The 18,695-nt window shown below is 33.5% G+C and overlaps 1 protein-coding gene and 1 long non-coding RNA gene across 2 annotated transcripts; both read right to left on the minus strand.

Moving 5' to 3' along the window:
- Nucleotides 1–1,022: 1,022 nt before the first annotated feature.
- Nucleotides 1,023–3,636, minus strand: LOC126717936 (cytochrome P450 86B1-like). Its single transcript, XM_050419939.1, has 2 exons — nt 2,192–3,636; nt 1,023–1,699 (listed from the first exon to the last, which is right to left on the minus strand). The coding sequence occupies exons 1-2, from the start codon at nt 3,476–3,478 to the stop codon at nt 1,298–1,300; spliced, it is 1,689 nt and encodes a 562-aa protein (XP_050275896.1). The 5' UTR covers nt 3,479–3,636; the 3' UTR covers nt 1,023–1,297.
- A 5,217-nt stretch (nt 3,637–8,853) lies between these two features.
- Nucleotides 8,854–15,187, minus strand: LOC126717938 (uncharacterized). Its single transcript, XR_007652784.1, has 3 exons — nt 14,663–15,187; nt 13,162–13,336; nt 8,854–9,220 (listed from the first exon to the last, which is right to left on the minus strand). It is a non-coding gene; the product is annotated as an uncharacterized LOC126717938 (long non-coding RNA).
- Nucleotides 15,188–18,695: the final 3,508 nt, after the last annotated feature.

Consider the following 18,695-nt stretch of genomic DNA (forward strand, 5'->3'; position numbering starts at 1 on the left):
AATCCAATTAGAATTTCAAATTAGAATCCAATTTTGTGCCATGTGTCCTAAATTATTTATTTTTAGAGAGAGTTTTATTTCCTAAATTTAGAATCAAATGTGAGACTATATCAAAAATATTCATCCAAGTGAATTATTGAATACATAAACCAAAGAGTTTAGAATAAATGAATCGTAGAAAAAAAGTGCTTCATAATTACAAAAATTTAGAGGTAATAATAAAAAAAAAACATGGATAGTTTACATTTTTTACTTAATAATATTCTTACAAGGCTTTTTAAAGAGTCAACAAAATATGAAAATGACTATCAATAGTATTTAAATTATATAAGAATGACTCAATAAGAATGACAAATATGTAAATATGTTAAAAATTGTAGGTCCCATCTGATTAGACCACATGAGGGAACTTTCTTTCTCTTCAAATAAAATAATAATACTTTTACTTTTTAACTTAAAAAAAAAAAAAAAAACATATACGCATACCAAATACATAATAATTTTTTTTTAATATTTTAAAATATGTTATTTGAATATGTGTTTAAACATGTGTTTTTACAATACTTTTTAAACCACAGTTTTTACATAATTTTAAATAACAATACTTGAAATCTGCTATCAAACAAACCCTTAGTTTTTTATAAACTGAAAACGTGACTTTAAATCATGTTTTCAGTTTTAAAAATGCAACTATGTAAGTGTGCAACACACTCAATTTTGAGTAATGAAAATTGAGTGATGAAAATTAAGTGATAACAAATTACTAACCAAACAAGCCCTTCACTTTTCCTGTTTTTCATATCTCAGCACCAAAAAAGAACAATAAATAAAGGACATCAACAATATTTAAGAGATAGCAAAAACTAGTCATTATTGGTAAGGTAATGCTAATTCGTATCTAGAAGTTTTGTGTTTCTGAAAATTTATGGCAAGAATGACGTCGTAATCATCCATCACATGGTACAGTGTAGTTTTAGAGAAATGAGAAAAATATAGATAATATATACTACAACGCCCAAGAGTCCAAGTGAAAATGTAGATATACAATCACACTTAATTTTCAAATTATGAACAATATCCAAGTAACACATTCGGCATTAAGTACTCCTTTATTCAAATGTGGTTTCTTAATTTAAGGAAAGTATACAACCAAGTCCAACCTTCTATGAGATTCTTCAATCGTTTTCGTGTGTGATATATATATATATATATATAAATAAATAAATATAAATATAAATATATATATATATATATATATATATAGTACAATAGCAACAACACAAGAAAAAGCCATTATTTAATTAGTCTTGAGGTACTTTTGAATCTCGGACTCATCACGCCCAGAAAGAATGACCTTCAATCCATGCTTCATGTACATAGTTAATGCTAGCTTTGGTTCCACAGGATGATTCTCCACCACTTTAACATGATAGCGGTAAATGACAGAGGCAGCAACGAATTTCATTTGATAGTAAGCAAAATCTTTTCCCAAGCAAAGGCGAGGGCCACCATTGAAGGCTGTAAACTTGTAGGCAGACTCACTGATGAACCTCCCATCTCTTAGCCATCTCTCTGGCTTAAACTCCCTACAGTCCTTTCCCCATATGCCTTCCATTCTACCCATTGCATATATTGCATAGATCACTTTTGTTCCTTTCTTCAATATTGTCCCATCTGGAAATATGTCATCTTCAACAACCTATACGTTGACATATATATATAAATAAGAATGCTATTTCTTTGAATTCAACCAAGGAACCAATTACAGAAACTTCTACGTATCCTAACAAAGTAACTGTATATGTGTTTGGTGACCGGTTCCGAGTACAAGCAACTAGTTGTTGACTGCCTAAAAGAAGTTGCTTGTACTCAATACATGAGTCTATTTATTATCCAATATAGTCCTTGTAGTTTCTCATAAAATATATATATTAACTTGTTAATGGATAATATTCAATTTATAAATAAGATTTTTAAGCCTATAAAATATCATGTAATTTAAAATTTTAAATATCTTAAATCAAAGCTATAAAATAAATTCATTTAAAAAAAAAATGCGCGCTTTTCAATTCTGCATGCTTAAAAAAGTAACATGATGCTACCAACTATCAATTTATAATAAAGAAAAAGGGTAAAAAAATAATTATTGCATTAAAAGAAAATAAATTTTTTTTCTCAATAAGATAGTTACCTCTTTGTGATCTACTGGCACTGAAGGATATAACCTGAGAGCATCGGATAGAGCAGCCTGTAAATAATCCATCTTCTTTATCTCCTCTGGTTGGAAGATCACACTTTGGTACTCTCCTTTTTTTACTTCCTCTCTTTCACTCACGATCCCACATATCTCTTCAAGAATTCTTTCCTCCACCATCGGATTGTGATGAAGCAGCCAGAAAAACCAGCTCAATGCCACCGAAGAAGTGTCTCTCCCAGCAAGTATAAAGTTCACACAAATATCCCTCAAGAACCTGTCCGAAAAGGGGTGTCCATCCTCATCTTTCAGCCCCATAAACACTGTCAGGAGGTCGGACCTTTTCTTCGACATATTATTGTCAAATTGCAAAGAGAGCTCCTTCTTTCTTGTCCGAATCACATCGTCAGCAAACTCATCTACTTCTTTTATTGAATTCTTAAGCTTCTTCTCCATCCCCAAGTTGAAATATCTCATGATCTTCCATATACATGTCGGTGTCACAAAACGTAGCACCGTGGCTTCTGTTGCATCCTCAAAGGCTTTAGCAAATGGTATTTCAGGCAAACCGGGGCGTAAACAACCAGGATCAACCCCAAATGCTATCATGCAGACATTATCAAAAGTTAGCCGTAATAAAATGTCTTGGAGATCAATAGTAAGGGACTGTTTGATTGAATTCTCTAACACAGGAAGGAGTCTAGAGTGAACAAGTTCAAGCAATGACTCGGTCGTCAATTGCCTGAACTTAGCTGAGTGGAATTCAATGCTTGCTGTCTTCCTTTGTCGTTGCCAAGTTTCATCGTCAGCACTAAATATCCCGTTACCAAGAAGATCACGAACAGTGTCTCGAAAGAATGGTCCTTTAGGGAAATTGGGGAACTTGGTCTTGAGAAGATGCTCTATGTTACGAGGGTCCGAGGTGACAACACAGTTGAGACTACTAAATGAAGGGCCTTTGAACAGAAATGTTCCGTTTTGATTGATAACAATGTCGGACATCCAGTCATACATATTGTCTCGAAGGCCACTCACCAAGGAAGGTAACATTCCTAGGACTGGCCAAACAGGTAGGCCATGATGCTTCTTTTGCCTTAGGGAATGAATGGCTATGAAAACAAAAAGAGCAATGAAAAGCTCTATAATTTGGATATGTTTCAAGAAAAAGAGGCGTCGGGAAACGAAGTTTCCGGTGGCAAGTTCATCAGAGGCGGAGAAGGAGGAGAGATTGGTAGGGTTGATCATGGTGTTGGGATGATAGTTAGAAGAAATGTGAGATTGCATGCGCTTATTTGTTAGTTTGGGGGGCGGTGATGATCACGTGTTATATGGGGGTGATCCTTGTGTTTCTTGGCGTGCATGTTTATAAGCAATGGCGTTATGATTTGGTGAGCTGAAATTAATTGATGTGGTTCTTTTATGTTACGACTACTAAACCAATCATATGGTTGCTTCTTAAGCAAGGGGTTTTGCTTTATGGGAAATTCCTTGTATAAATTGCGAACGTTGGTTGCAATTTTCGCTTGAGTGTCAAATTTAAAGTTACATATAGAATAAGATAGGTCTAAAAGCCCTTTGAAGGAATGAGTTTATTTATTCTGGAGGATAGAAAGTGGGTACGGCCGATTACCTATATTCAAACACTTTAATTTTCCTAAGTTTCCAGATCCACCTTTTATATTATTATTATTATTATTATAATAACTAATAGCTAAAACTATGGGTGGTATTAGGGCGACCAACCCATCACAATACGTAGCCTGGGCAGCTGAAACCTGGGCTTTATTTACGCTTGTGTTGTGTTGGCAAACTTCAAACCCTTAAAGAGAAATGATGTGTCCATAATATTTTCATAATATTTTAACAATAAATCCTAAGTGATAAATTATTACTGGTTGTTATTATTGGGACAAAAAAGTAATTTTATTATTAGATTCAAATTTGAACTAATAACAACTAACAACCACTGATTTGTTGTGAAAATGTTGTGGACATGATATCTCTCTAACCTTAATTACCCCTCGGTTCCTTAATAAATAAATTTCAGGTTGACGTGTGGAAGCACCAAAATTTGTGCTATTGCTTAACAACCCCAATCAAATTTATTAAAAGAATCTTCTTAAATCAAATCAAATCAAATCAAATTCTTATAATTGTAATTACCAGGGACGGAGCCAAGACTTGGGTGCAGCTTTGTTGTTGATTGGTTGCAGTAGCTCCAACTTCCGACTCAGTTGCTTAACAGCTAATGGTTTTTGTGCGTGTGTGTGTGTGTGGACAAAATTATTTTGTTTAAAAGTTTTTAAAGGGTCAGGTTGTTTGTTTTTGGTAAAAATGGTTGGATTGAGTTTAATTGTTTTTAGTTTTACTATTGGTAATTTTTGTTATTGAATAATATTTTTGGGCTTATTTATTTTGCTTTAGATTTTAAATGTGACCTTCAAAAGGAGGAAAATGCTAGAATTACAAACTTTTTTACAAATTATTAATGTGATGAGTGGTTATTAGTAAGTAAAAATGTGATGTAAGTGAGGGCCTAGATGCAAACCAAAAAAATTTTACTACCACAACAATTTGTAAAAATGTTATAGAAAAGTTTGTGACTAGAGTAGTACTCTTAAAAGAATCAAATGATAATGTTAAGGGAGGTAAAGTGTGATTTTATAGAATAAAATTGCTAAAATTGGTGCCTATGTGTATATATATATATATATATATATTTTTTTTTTTTAAAAATTAGGTGGGGCCATTGCCCCCCTTAGTCTAAGTCTCCCTCCATCCTTGGTAATTATCATGCATTTTTGTTATAAATGGTTAGGTTGGTCTCCTTTCTGGCATGCTATGAGTTGCTTTTCAATCATATTGTTAAACTAGTCGCTAATCTGTGTAATGTATAGAAAAGGTTAAATAGAAATTAAATATAGTTATATTATTTAGGGTATTGACTTAAAAATATATGAAAATAAAACCATTTGTTCAAAAAAAAAATCATATAAAAAAATAGATAAACCTTGGAGACCAGCCAACATTCTGAACATAAATTGAGCAATGTTATTTTAATGACCACGTCAGTGTTTTTCTTTTATGTATTTTTTAAGATACTAATGTGGCTTTTTTAAATATTAGTTTAATGATTACGTCAGCTAAATACTCAGCCACGTCAGCATTTAACATGCCAATTGTGCACTCTGTTTATCATGTAGAAATTTTCTGTTAGTGGGTTGACGGTAGGAACCAAAATGAACATGATTTTTTGTTTTCAGGGGCTAAGATAGGCGCAAAATCAAATTAGGGAATAAAATGAAAATAGACCTAAAATGTAAGGATTAAAAGTGTATTTTCAACTTTTTTATTTTTTTTATTTTTAAGTGATGATTGTATAGTAAAAGAATATTATTTTATTTAAGGACCAAAAAAAAAAAAAAACAGAAGGACGAAGAAGTGGGCCTGTAGGAGAAAAAGAAAGAAAAAAAAGAATAAGTGAGAGAGAGTTTAGTCTTATTAATGGGCCCCATGATTTTCAATTTATTTACAAAATGATCATTTAGCAACATCACTTGAAAATCAACTCAAACGCTCTTAATCAAATACCCTTACTAAACTTTTTTATTTTTTTTTTTGGAACTATAGTATTTAAACTATTATTTAAAATTTGCTACAGGCCCATAGCATCTGGAAAGATAGTTCGAGAAACATGGAATCTAGGTAGCTATAGTCTATAGGCTATACCAGCTGACAAAAAAAGCCGCACCGAAACCCATCAACCTATTGGAAGTTGTTGGAACTCAAACCGGGGGTGGACTGAGTGAGTTGTGGCCCGTGAAATGAAAACTATGGATTAGCTGAACAGTGAACAAAATCCACCATTCATTATTACCAGCTATACTCTACATCACCAGACTCGATGGGCCGAACCTCTCTCTTCCTTTTTTCCAGTTGTTTTAAGATTTGTACTTGTTTTTTTTTTTTTTGCTGAATAAGATTTGTACTTGTTAGTCCTCGCATCTCATCTCATCTCATTATTTACTCATATTTAAGTGAACAAGATCTGAGGTTCTCCCACCTAGAACTTTTTCCCCCCTCACAACATAATCAACATTAAAAAAAAAAAAAAAAAAATGTAGCGTATTCCTCTTTTTTAAAATCAAAATTACTAAGATACTTTTTAGGTAGAAACTCTAATGCTAAAAGTTATATAAAAAAAATTAAAAAATTGGTTTACACTTTTGATCCTTAAGTTTGTGGTTGTTTTCCTTCTATTCCTTTTAAGTCAAAAACATTTTAATTTGATCTACAAATCATTTCATATGTCTCTGTGACTAATATGACAATTAAATGAGAGAAAGAAATGACATCATTTTGTCAAAATTATCTAATCAAAATTATTAAGATATTATTTTTAGGTTGAAACCTTATTACTTAAACTTAAAAAAAAAAAAAAATAGAAATAAAAATAAAAGAGAGGAGAGGACACCTTGCATCCTACCGTCACTTTGCATGTAATGTGCGTCAATGCCTTGTGGCAATTCGACCACCCATTGCGGCGACACATTGTGCGCATCTGAAGTGTACAGGCTTTGGAGCTTGGGTGCTGTGGATGAGGGTTATACCTCTAGAGTGTGACTGGTAAATGAGTCAATTTTAATAAGGTTACCAAAGGTAAGTGAAGTCCCCACCAACATTGGGTTTTTTTTAAGGTGTGATTGGTCACCTGACTCTATTTGATTTTATTATCGATTCTAGGTTAAGAAAAAGGTCGTTTTTCCTAATCTAATGCGGATGAATAAAAAATCTTGATTCTTTGAGTTCAGAAATTTGGTTACGTGTGGGGAAGGTGTTAGGCACTCCATAACGCCTATTCGTAGACAGTCTTTTGTTTTGGTAGAATCTTAATTTTCGAACATTGGCAATTGAAAATGAGTTATTGGCATTAGCTTTCGAGGCTTTAATTAAATTGGGCTTTGAGGTTTGGTTACGGAAAGGGTGTGGTCTTGATCGATGCTTCCTAGTGTGTTTGGAATCGTTGCTGAATTTCCATGACGAAAATTCGGTAGCATTTCGCCTTATTTCGTGGCAAAAATCCAGTAGCGCTTTGCCTCAAGTGCGTCATAGCACACAGAACACTATTCTCACCAAGTTTTCGCTATAAGAATACGGCAACAAAGGTGCCCCATTTTCACGGCGAAAATTTGGCAGAGTTTTTTGTTTGGTGCACTATGGCGCATTGGCATGGTTTCATGCCTGTGTATACGTGCCAACATGCTAGTGCTAGGATGAGTCGGAGCCCCTCAAAGCATCAAACATATTGATGCGTGTCGCATACACGGGAAAACTAATTTCACTTGTTGACATGGGTCGAGACGATCATACCGCGATGATTGTGCACAAAATATAGTGTGAATATGCACCTACAGCAATTGCCGTCACTTGATGACATGGATCGTGATGATCATACCGCGATGATTATGCATAAAATATAGTGTGAATATGCACCTATAGCAATTACCTTGGGCATATACCCACACTACAAGGTCAAGAGCACTCATGGCTAGAGAAGGTCGCTCGCGTAGCCATGAGGGTTCATCATACAAAGTGCACAATCACCCATATATAGGTATATATAGATATACATACATCATGGACAATGCTATCACATAGAGCAGGAAAGTAAAATAGACATTGCTAATGTCCTAAGGGTATGGCCCAACAAGGTATAGAAAATGTAAAACAGACATTGCTATACCAAGGGAACGTGGCCCAAGCAAAGTGTAGGAAAGATAAAGGGTACACGGAGAGGAAAACCTAATACAATGCTCTAGAGAAGAGGCTGAGAGAGAGAGAGAGAGAGAGAGAGAGAGAGAGAGAGAGATGTAACCATTCAGGGAGGCTATGCCTCCTAATCTACTGAACATTGCCCTTTTTGGGTTTGTGTCTTCTTGCTTGCATCCTTGCCCTTGTTGCTTGCACCTAGGAGGTCATTCCTTCGCCCCAAGCATCCTCGCTCCATGTGTGTAAATGCAATAAATAAGGCAAGCATCCAGTATACAAGTAAAGGAGACAACAAAGAGGTAAAGAGAGCATGCAAAGAGACACACTAGCAAAGAGAGCCAAACGGGGGCAAACAAACATGTTATAAAAAAAAGGGTGGGGGGGGGGGGAGGGTATCCTAGGAGGACATATGTAGGTTTGGATTGTAGTATGGACGACACCCGTGCCATCAAGCAAAATTCCTAAAAGGGACTCGGGGTCTCGTGTATCAAAGACGGGTGTGAACCCGTACGAGATAGTAGGAATTAGGCTTGATGACACAAGCAAGCAAGGACTCATGCATGAACATATAGGCAAACGTGCAAAGATGCAAAGAAGTAAAGAAAGCCAAACGGGTGGCATAAAGCAAGCAAGGCAAGCTTAACAACGCACGGAGTGGAGAAAGGGTATGCATCAAACAAACCAATATCATGGAGATGTATCTCATAAGCGGTTATATCCAAACAAATCACAAGAAGGACAGATGCAACCGCACAAGCAAGTAGCCCCAAAGACCGACAAGTACAAGCCCACGGAGGGCACAAAGTATTGCAGAGCTTAGATCTAGACAGGAAAACATGAATATAAAATATAGAAGTAAGCAAGCATACACATGCATAAAGGAAACTAGCTTATAACCCGTGCAAATGCACGGGATTTTTATAGTTGTGTTGGTTGTTTGTTTATAGCATCATCAATGTACTTTTCTTTTTTATATAACATCATCAAAAGTAAATAATACTTCATCATAATAATATATATTAACACAATTTGAATAACCGGAAAAAATTAAACTTACCGCAAAAGAAAAACAAATACCTTTCTTCATAACATCATAAAAATTTAGATTCATAGCTCAAAATAACATTTACAATCCTAAAATAAACCGAAAGTCAAATAGTTTAGCCCTTTGTTTATGAACTTCATGCTTTCTTTCTTAAAAGTCTTTATGGGTCTAATGTTGTAAGCAACCAAGCCATTGAGGATCTTTTTGCATACCTGGACATATCAGAAGATTCAGAACAAAATGTTAATGTTAAATTGATTCCAAATGAAGATCACATGCAAATGCGAAATTAGTTCTACCATCTAAAATCTAGATCACATGAATGAGTGTTAGATAGCTCTTATCATTTCTTTTTCCTATAAACATGTTTAATAAAATTTTTACTTATAAAACATGTTAGGTTGTAAGAAATTAGGAACTAATGTATTAGGTTCATAAATTAGATTTTGTTACATTTAGGTTTAGAGGATTTTCCTGCGTTTAAGCTCGTACACATTATAGCTCTTATAGGTGCCACCTTCCTTAGGCAGAGAGCAGCTTAGATGAAAGCTAGCTCTAAATGCCCTCATGTAGAGTCTTCTTCAGGTGTTGCATCTCATCCTCCTTCTTCAGGAGACCCTACAGCTGAGGAGTTTGTCGATCCCACTACCGCTGTTGATCCTCCACCTTCTACTTTGGGTGATTCTAGCATTCGGAGTATGTTGGATACTGTCATGACCGTTCAGGCGGCTCATGGTCAGCTTTTGGTGGATGTGCTCACGGAGCTTCAGGCATTGCGTGCAAATTTGGCGAGCGTTCGGCGGTCTTCTCCACCACCTCCTTTTGATGATGAGTCTTCATTGCCCTTTGGCAATTTGTCACAAAAAGGGGGAGTACATATGGATGGAGATAGGGGGAGATTTTGTTTTTTTGGAGCTTGGGAGCTTTAGATTGTATATAGGTGCTTCATGATGTATTTTTTTTTTTTTGCTCATGATGTATTTATTTTTATGGGATGTATATGTTAGGGGGAGACATTAGGCTTTTATTTCTGTTTCTTGTTTCACATGTGCTACATTGGCTATTGATTTATATTATGAGGTTATTCATGATATATGTCTTTTATTTTTTGTTTTGTGAAATCAAGAATTTATTTTGTTTTTACTTGTATTTTCCACACATGCATTTATGTGTTTGTTGAAGTGTTTCAGGAATGTACAGGTTTATTTAGTTGTGCTGCTGTCTACACTGGCAACTGATAGATAGTAGTTAGGTTTAATTGTTTTTGGGCATGTTGTTGTAATGGGCTCTTTTGTAACTTTGAGCAATTTTTTGTTTTGGTATGTGTTTTGTCACGGATTGCCCAAGGGGGGGGGGTTGTTAGGTTCTAAGAAATTAGGAACTAATGTATTAGAACTTCAATATGTATATGTTGGCAAACTATGATCAAAACGTTTAGTATAGATTTAGGCTGCTCAAAGTGTGTGTATGTGTAAAGTTGGAATCGAGTAATTGCAGGAAATTACTATTCAATTTCTGCAAGGCTCGATCGATCGAAAATTAGACTCAATCGATTGAAGCTCGTGCAGATTGTTTTTCTGTAGAATTTTCCAACTTAGCCCAAGTCCATATGTTGTGTAGGGTTTTATATTTTGCCTTAAGTATAAAAGGAAAAACCTTAGCCACATTTTAAAGGTTGTTGATATGCTGTGTGTGTGAATCTCTTGTGAGATTTAGAGGTGTTTGTCTTTATACACACTTAGGGTTATCAAGATCAAGATTGATGTCGAGAGCTTGGTGATCGCTTCAGTTGTTGTTTCAAGAACTTAAAGAAAAACACAAGTGAGAGTACTTGTGGTTGCTGTGGATCAAGGAAAGAAGTAATCTGTGGACTCGGAGCTGTCATGTGATTGTGGTAGTAATTTTTCTACTCGAGGTAGCAATAGGATGTTAGTGGTCTAAGTCGCTATTGTAAATACTTCAATTCTTTCATAGTGGGTTTGTTTTACCTTGAATATAGTTAGGTTAAATCCTCCCCAGGTTTTTTACCGGTTTGGTTTTCCTAGGTTATCATATCGTTGTGTTCTTTATTTTCCGCATTGTTTACTTGATATGATTTACTTGTGTTAACCTAGATTTGAATAATTTACCTAAGTAATCACTTGGCTAAATAACTAGGTCAATCAACTTGTGTTTTAAGGGGTCTAAAAACGTACAAAACAAAGTCCAATAAAAAAAGAAGAAGGAAAGTACCTATTAGAATATAGTCATATTTTTCTTATCTTTTAATAAGGTGTTGCCAAATTTCCATGGAAGATCAAAGAGTAAAAAAAAGAAAAACTTGGTACAAACCCAAATAGAGGATACTAAAATTGATAAGGCTAATGTATATGTATGTTCAGCTGTTTACCAATTGTAAGGCGTCTACCTACTACCATAAAAAAATTTAATAATAAAAAAAATTGTAAATCATTTGTGGTAGTGATGTACTACAAAGGAGAATTAAATGAATTCAACAATTTTAGTATCAATCTACAATCTAAAAGAGAATTTAGCCAATGTCAGTTGGAGAATTCATTTGGGCATTTATACTATTGTAACTTGCACTATGAGCTTAAAAAAAAAATCATTTTTATGGTAAGCATTAAATGTAGTTTGTACTCATTTTCTTGCCCACTAAAATGAGGTCATTGAAAGACATCTCAGAAAATACATAGAATTGGAAGTTTGATGAAAAAATTAAAATAAAAACCCTCATTGTCTCCAATCTGACAAACAGTAAATTATCACGTTTTAAATTCCCCAAATTTTATAAGATCGAAAAAAGAAAAAAGAAAAGAGCAACAGAGAAACAAAAATGATGAAAATGTGATGTCAAGGCTTGGAAGTTGAGGGGGTGTGTGGGAAATATGAATGAAAATTCCTCTAATAGGCAGCAACTAAAATTTATGCTTCATTGCTATTTACAGGCTGCAACATATGTAAAGTAACATATGTAAAGTTTAACCACTCTTTTAACTGTTTATGAGATGCAAATGCCCCATACTTACAAAAATGCAATAAACAAATTTTTTGTTACAAAAAAATGTTGAATTCATGCAGTTAGTCTATATTGATGTAATTGATTTCCAAAACATTTTTTCAAATGAATAGGATGCTCAAACGTATATAATTTCTTAGTGAACTAAAACACCAACCAAGGCCCCAAAATGGTCATATCATTGCAACCAACAAATGTCTTAACACCCAAACACAAATCCACAACTACCCATAGTTTACCAACCACAAACCAACATAAATTCATTGGAAAAATGTTTGAAATAACAATAATAAATAGAGAAAAACTCACCTTATATGAGATCATTGTTTTCTTAAACTTTGAAACCAACTTAAGTAGATAGCCATTTGTCTAAACCTACAATAGAATGTTAATAATTCAATAGCTGAAATAACAATAGGCTTACAAAGAGTACTTGGCTATTGAGGATCACACTACACACCCACTTTAAATCACTGAAAGCAGAATCCCAGGTTAGTTCTTCTAATTTTTCCTCTTTTTTACACAGTGGATTTGCACTTCACTTTTGGTCATCAAGGAAAAAAAAATAGCAATGTTGCAGTGCTTATAAATTTAATGTGACATTGATAGACATTGTGAAAAGTTAGGATGCTGAGAAAGCATTGGTTTCATAAGTAATCTAGCTTCTTTATATAAAGACATGCCTCCCACATAATGCGAATACCAAATAACATGCGGAGAAAAGGCACCTCTGACGTTATATTAGTAAATAAGATTTAGTTAACCAACTCCAACATGCAACCACCACAAAACAGGTTCCAAAAAAGTAACAAATAGCTATATAACGTCATAAATACAATTGATCTACTTATAGAAGATGATTCTTTTGCACACAGAAATAACCATTGATTAAAATGCACTGGAGAAATGAACAAACAAAATTTGAAATTTCTAAAGGGTCAAACCTCATCCAATCAACCAAAACTAAATCAAGGACAAAAAAAGACTCAAGTAGGTATCTAACTGGAAAATAGTGTTCATGAAAAATACTGATGTTACACCAGATAAAAATTTTATTCTTTGTAATAGGTGCAGATTTTTAAACCTGTCAAAAATTGATTTTACATAAAATATTAATAAGTTCTAGGTTCTTACATGTTTTCTCAAGGTTGTTCAACACCATCTTGACTTGTCATCTTGCTCTAGTATGCTCCTGTGCCAGATTGAAACACCTCTAACTCAAGAAATTCCAAAAGAAGAAGAAGCTACTTCTTTTTATTTCTCCTCAAATCTTATAATTTTGTGGTTCTATTAGGCAAAGTTAGAAAACCTAAGAATGAAAACATATAACACAAAATGAGGAAATTAGCGGAGATGAAAAAAAAAAAATTACAGCAAGTAACTAATTTATGAAATTTACAAATGACAAATTTCTCTAATGAGGCCAAATAGAAATTCTCCATCAAATGAATAATACCCTTCATTCTTCCTCACACCTATATTGAAATTAGAGTATAGAAGCAAATGATGACCAGGCATGAATTTATTTTGTTTTAAAAAGCCTTAAATTATTTATTTATTTATTTTTTTGTCTTTGATAAGTGAGTCACATTAAGAATATTGATGAAGATATATACATTAATCAAATTAATAAAAGAAATTCCTGTTTTTATTTTCCTCAAGAAACAAAGTAGAAATAGAAATTGACTTATAACATAGATGATTCTGATTTAATTGAAGACTGAGAGGCAAGATTTTTGCTAAAAACAGGAAAGGCAAAGTCTATTCAAGTTTTGTAATGCCGTCAATAACTGGTGGTAATTGTTTTCATTACTAAATTCTTAATGCATCTTCATCTGCAAAATGTTATTTTAAGACTTCTACAATTGAATATTAAACATTTAACCACAACACAATGCTACAAATGCCAAAAGGGCTTCACTTTCCACCAAACAGAAAGATTGACTTTGTTACCAAAGAGTTGTAGGGCTGTTATATCCTAATATTAATTACAAAGGCAGGTATCAATTATATAAAGGATTCAAGGGATAACACTAACAACTTAAACAATTATTTTTTTAATCCATACTCATCTATGACTTTCTTGTATGGAAAGCTATACCGTCTACCTAAAGTTAATGTAAACAATGTGTGTGTTTTCTTTAAGTAGCATTCATATTCATTTAGTTATCTAATCAAAAGTTTCAAAAGTGTGAACTTTTATAAAGCATCGAGTTTAAAGTGACTAACAATAAACCTACTGGTATGGATCCTGATCTGGAAAGATTATGTTTCAAAGGTGGCAAAAAAAAAAAAAAAAAAAAAAAGGAAGTCCAGAAACAGTGAAAATTGAATTAATTCTTGGACTTGAAATGTGCATAATTTTGAAGCATTTTTCATGCTAGAATTAAATGACTTCAAAATTCAGAGGCAGGAAAAAAAATCTAACAAAAAAATGCTAAATAAAAACCAAATCTAACCAAAATACAATAATCAACAAAACATAAATCAATTCAAATTTAAAGTGCAAACGAAAAAAGTACAAATCTAACAAAAATCGGCCCAAAAAAAAAATCTAACCAATACAATAATCAACAAAACAGAACTTAAGAAATTGAAAAAATAAATGGGAGATTAGGGTAACAGGTAGCCAAACCTTTAACCTTGATTGAGTAATTCCTTTTGCAAAAAATCCAATGGCTTAATCTGGCATAGAAAATCAGTATTCTGTGATTGGAGAAAAGACAGAATAGAAAGGGAAGAATTATTAGGAAGATGGAATATAATTATATAAACAATAGTGAATGGTATAGAAAGAATAATAAGGCATAAACTATGTAAGATCAGAAATTAAGAATGGAACCTTTCTTGTTACAGGGAAGGAGCAGAAAAGTAGGAGAAGATGGAATTGTAGACAACAGTTTTTTTTTTTTTTTTTTTTTTTTGAGAAACAAATACAATGAATTCCGTAAATGATCACTCAAAACCAAACCAATCTAAATCAAGCCAAAACTAACGCAAAAATAATTTAAAATATAAAAAATAAACAACGGGCCAAATTACCTATCAGAGGCATGTTAATGGAAGCCTAACTCAAAACCAAAACTAACTATAACTAAATCTAAACCAATCCAACCAAGAAATTCAAACCTAAATCATATTCAATCCCCAAATTTGAAAACGAAAAGAAAAAAAAAAAAACTTTACCCGTTACGATATACGCTTATCTCTGTATGCCTTATGGACTCTATCTGGTGTGTGCTGTTTTGGCAGGAAAAGCCTAAAATAAGATTGAAGAAGGAAAATAAATGATAGAAAAGGAAATACCCAATGATTTCAGTCTTACACTTATTTAATCTCAATGATTTAGTGATTTCTGTAATCTTAAAGAAAAAAAAAGCAAAAAAAAAAAAAAAAAAAAATCCAAAATAGAGGAAACAAACATTTTGATAGAAAACCCAAAACCCCCCCCCCCCAAAAAAAAGAATCAAATCTAAACCCATTAAAAAAAAAAGAAAGAGTTTTGAGATGCGTACAAAACAACCTTTCACAATTTAATTGGCAACATGGATTAAGAATTCTAGAATAAAACAAAAGACTGATCAGTAATTTTATCAAACAAATTGCATACTAAAAGTAAAGTTGTTCACCTAATACATTTAGATTTTAAATAATCCAAGGTGAATTTTGACTTTTAACCACAATAAATGAAGGGCAAAATCCCTAATGTTACCACCAAAAAAGATATAGAGGGATAATTTGGAACCAAAGCATCCAAAGAAAGAGAATCAACCCATCTATTTTTTTTTTTTTAAAGGGTAAAAGAAGAACCCTAGAAAATTAAGTAAAGGGAATTGCCGGTTTTGAAATCAAAAACATAGAAATATTGAAGATTTAGGATTCTAATTTGAATAGGAAAAGCAATGGTGAGGAGTTTCAATCTTTCAAACTACAAAAATAGTATTTGAAGAGGAAGGGAGTACGCTGACCTTCAGTACAAAAAGATAGAAACCATACCGGTGGAAGGTACGGTGGTCTAATGGTGGCAAATCCTAACTTTCTTCTCAGATTTTTCTCTCCACCATCTACGCAGACCGAAGTTCTTTCTCTATTGTGCTCTTTCTCAGTTCTCTTTTTCTTTTTGTGGTGTATGTTTGTTTTGGGTTTTTATTTTATTTTATTTTATTTATAAGCGGGTTGGGTTTTTTTAAGACTCTCCCGAAACGGTGCATCGTACAGTATTTTTAACAAGAAACTGTATATGTGGTTGTTTTTTAAGTAATCATTTTTCCTAACGTGGCAGCATCTCCTTAATTGTAGGAAAAGGCTTCTACTATTATATATAGTATATGATGATCCAAACCCTTTGATATAGGCCTAGGTGTATGGATGTAGGCCTAGACCACAAGATCTAGATCTACACCCTATCTAAAGGGCCAAAATGCAAGAAGGAGACATATCAAGAGACAAAAAGGCTATAGAAGCATATGGCATAGCAACCAACATGTAGATTGTGGTGGGCCTTTTTGTGTTGTTGGGCTTTGATTTCTCTTGCTGTACTGCAGCTTGTGGGTCTAAGGTAAGAGAGTTAGGGCTAAACTAAATGAAATATACTTTAGGCCAGTTTGTGCACAAGTCGAGCTGTCCTAATATAGATGCATTCTGGCAGAGGCATTGCAGGCTGAGTGTATGGCATGTTGTTGGAAAAATACATGTTTGTATTGCATAGAAGACATGTGCAGCGGAAAATTAACGGATCTACTTCATTCGTAATTGATAACATGTGTTATGTAAATTTTAGAATATAAAACAAAAGTGTATCTTGGTGCAGTGAAATTCAAAACTAAAGATTAGAAGTAATTGGGAACACTTTTAATCTTCACTCCAATTCCACTTGTGCCCATGAAATGTGGTCTCTCAATCAGTTTATATATGTGTGTTCAAGAAAGAATAAGAGAGTGTTTAACACTCACATACAAACTATTTCATTCTCTTTCAAAAATTCTGTATATTTTTCTCCTTATAACTGATTATCTAATTGGACTAGCCTTTTGGACCATTCCAATTGGGTTTTAGTATGTGGCTTAGAGTGGGTTCAAATGGGAACAATAAGACACTAGCTCTAAAGGGCCTTGAGCTTTTCTGTCAACTCTTGACAAGTCTAAAGTTACCATTAATTATATTTAATACCATTATATAAATATAATTGTTCTCTAGGCCTCATTAATAAATTATATCCCAAGACTTTATTATACATGCAACCCCTTCATAAAATATTCGTAGTAATACAAAGTCATGAATGTAAACTGCCACTTTGAAGATTACTACATCTTAATCCTTGAATAGCCAGTTTAATTCTTTAAGTTATTCATCATATATTTATGAAATCCAATTTCATAAATACATACTTTAGTAACTCCTTACTAAAATAGTTAGGCCTAACATTCTTTATAACCAAACCCATTAAACTTATCTCAAGAGAATATTTTATATCTCAGTTAAGAGATTATGAATTCCATCTTGAGAATATATGTTCCATCAACACTAAATGTGGCTGCCCAACATACTGAGGTTTTGATTGTGACTTTAGATTTCACTCCTGATATATCAAAGCAACCTACACTTCATGATCAAGTCCATTATTCTCTTATGATTAAGAGTTCATGTAAATAGAGTCGTGAGATTTATTATTCATTTGACAGTCATTAGGAGAATAATAAATCTCACAACGGTCTAGTTCAATATGTCATAACTCTTAAAACATATCAGCATATCAACTGGAAGTCTCCACTTCCATGATCAAGACAAATCATCTTAGTTGATATGTTATAGTCTTTGTAGATGAAATGCCCAATTTCATCACCGATTACCAACTAAAATTTTGAGTTTACAAAGAACTTGTGACTTATATCTTCTGTGACTAAATCACTTAAATCACATACTATGCATCTCATGGACTATATGATAATGTCCAAATATTCATGTTATCATTATTTTAGATAATAATAAAACAACTTTATTAATCACAACATTAAGCCATACATTATGTCATACATAACATCATACAATAGGATTAAAGGACACTAATCCTAACAATCTCCCACTAATCTAACTCCTATTCCCTTCAAATATGACTCAAAAGTCCTTTGGGGCAAGGCTTTGGTAAAGGGAACGGCTAGATTATTTGCACTATCAATCTTTGCTACTACTACATCTCCTTGAGCAACAATGTCTCGAATGATGTGTACTTTCTTTCAATGTGCTTTCCTTTCTTATGATTCCTTGGTTCTTTGGATTGTGCAACCGCTCCACTATTGTCGCAAAACAATGTGATAGGAACTTGCTCTATTCTCACCACACCAAGATCAGGAAGGAATTTCTTGAGCCAAACAGCTTCCTTTGCCGCTTCACAAGCAGTAACATATTCAGTTTCCATGGTGGAGTCAACAATACAAGATTGTTTAACACTCCTCCAACTTATGGCTCCACCTCCCAAGGTGAAAACGCAACCTGAAGTGGACTTTCTGAAATCAAGATCTGATTGAAAATCTAAATCTGTATAACCAATGGGAATCAAATCCTCACACCAGTAAACAAGCATATACTCTCTCGTTCTCTGTAGATACTTGAGAATATGTTTTATAGCTTGCCAATGTTTTGGTCCTGGATTTGATTGATATCGGCTGACC

This window comes from Quercus robur, chromosome 3 (assembly GCF_932294415.1).
Source record: "Quercus robur chromosome 3, dhQueRobu3.1, whole genome shotgun sequence".
In the NCBI taxonomy this organism is placed as follows: domain Eukaryota; kingdom Viridiplantae; phylum Streptophyta; class Magnoliopsida; order Fagales; family Fagaceae; genus Quercus; species Quercus robur.

Coding starts and splice junctions, on each gene's coding strand:
- LOC126717936 (XM_050419939.1), bottom strand. CDS start 3,478: ATGCAATCTCACATTTCTTCTAACTATCATCCCAACACCATGATCAAC. Junction 1,700..2,191: donor TGCCAGTAGATCACAAAGAG/GTAACTATCTTA, acceptor GTCAACGTATAG/GTTGTTGAAGATGACATATT.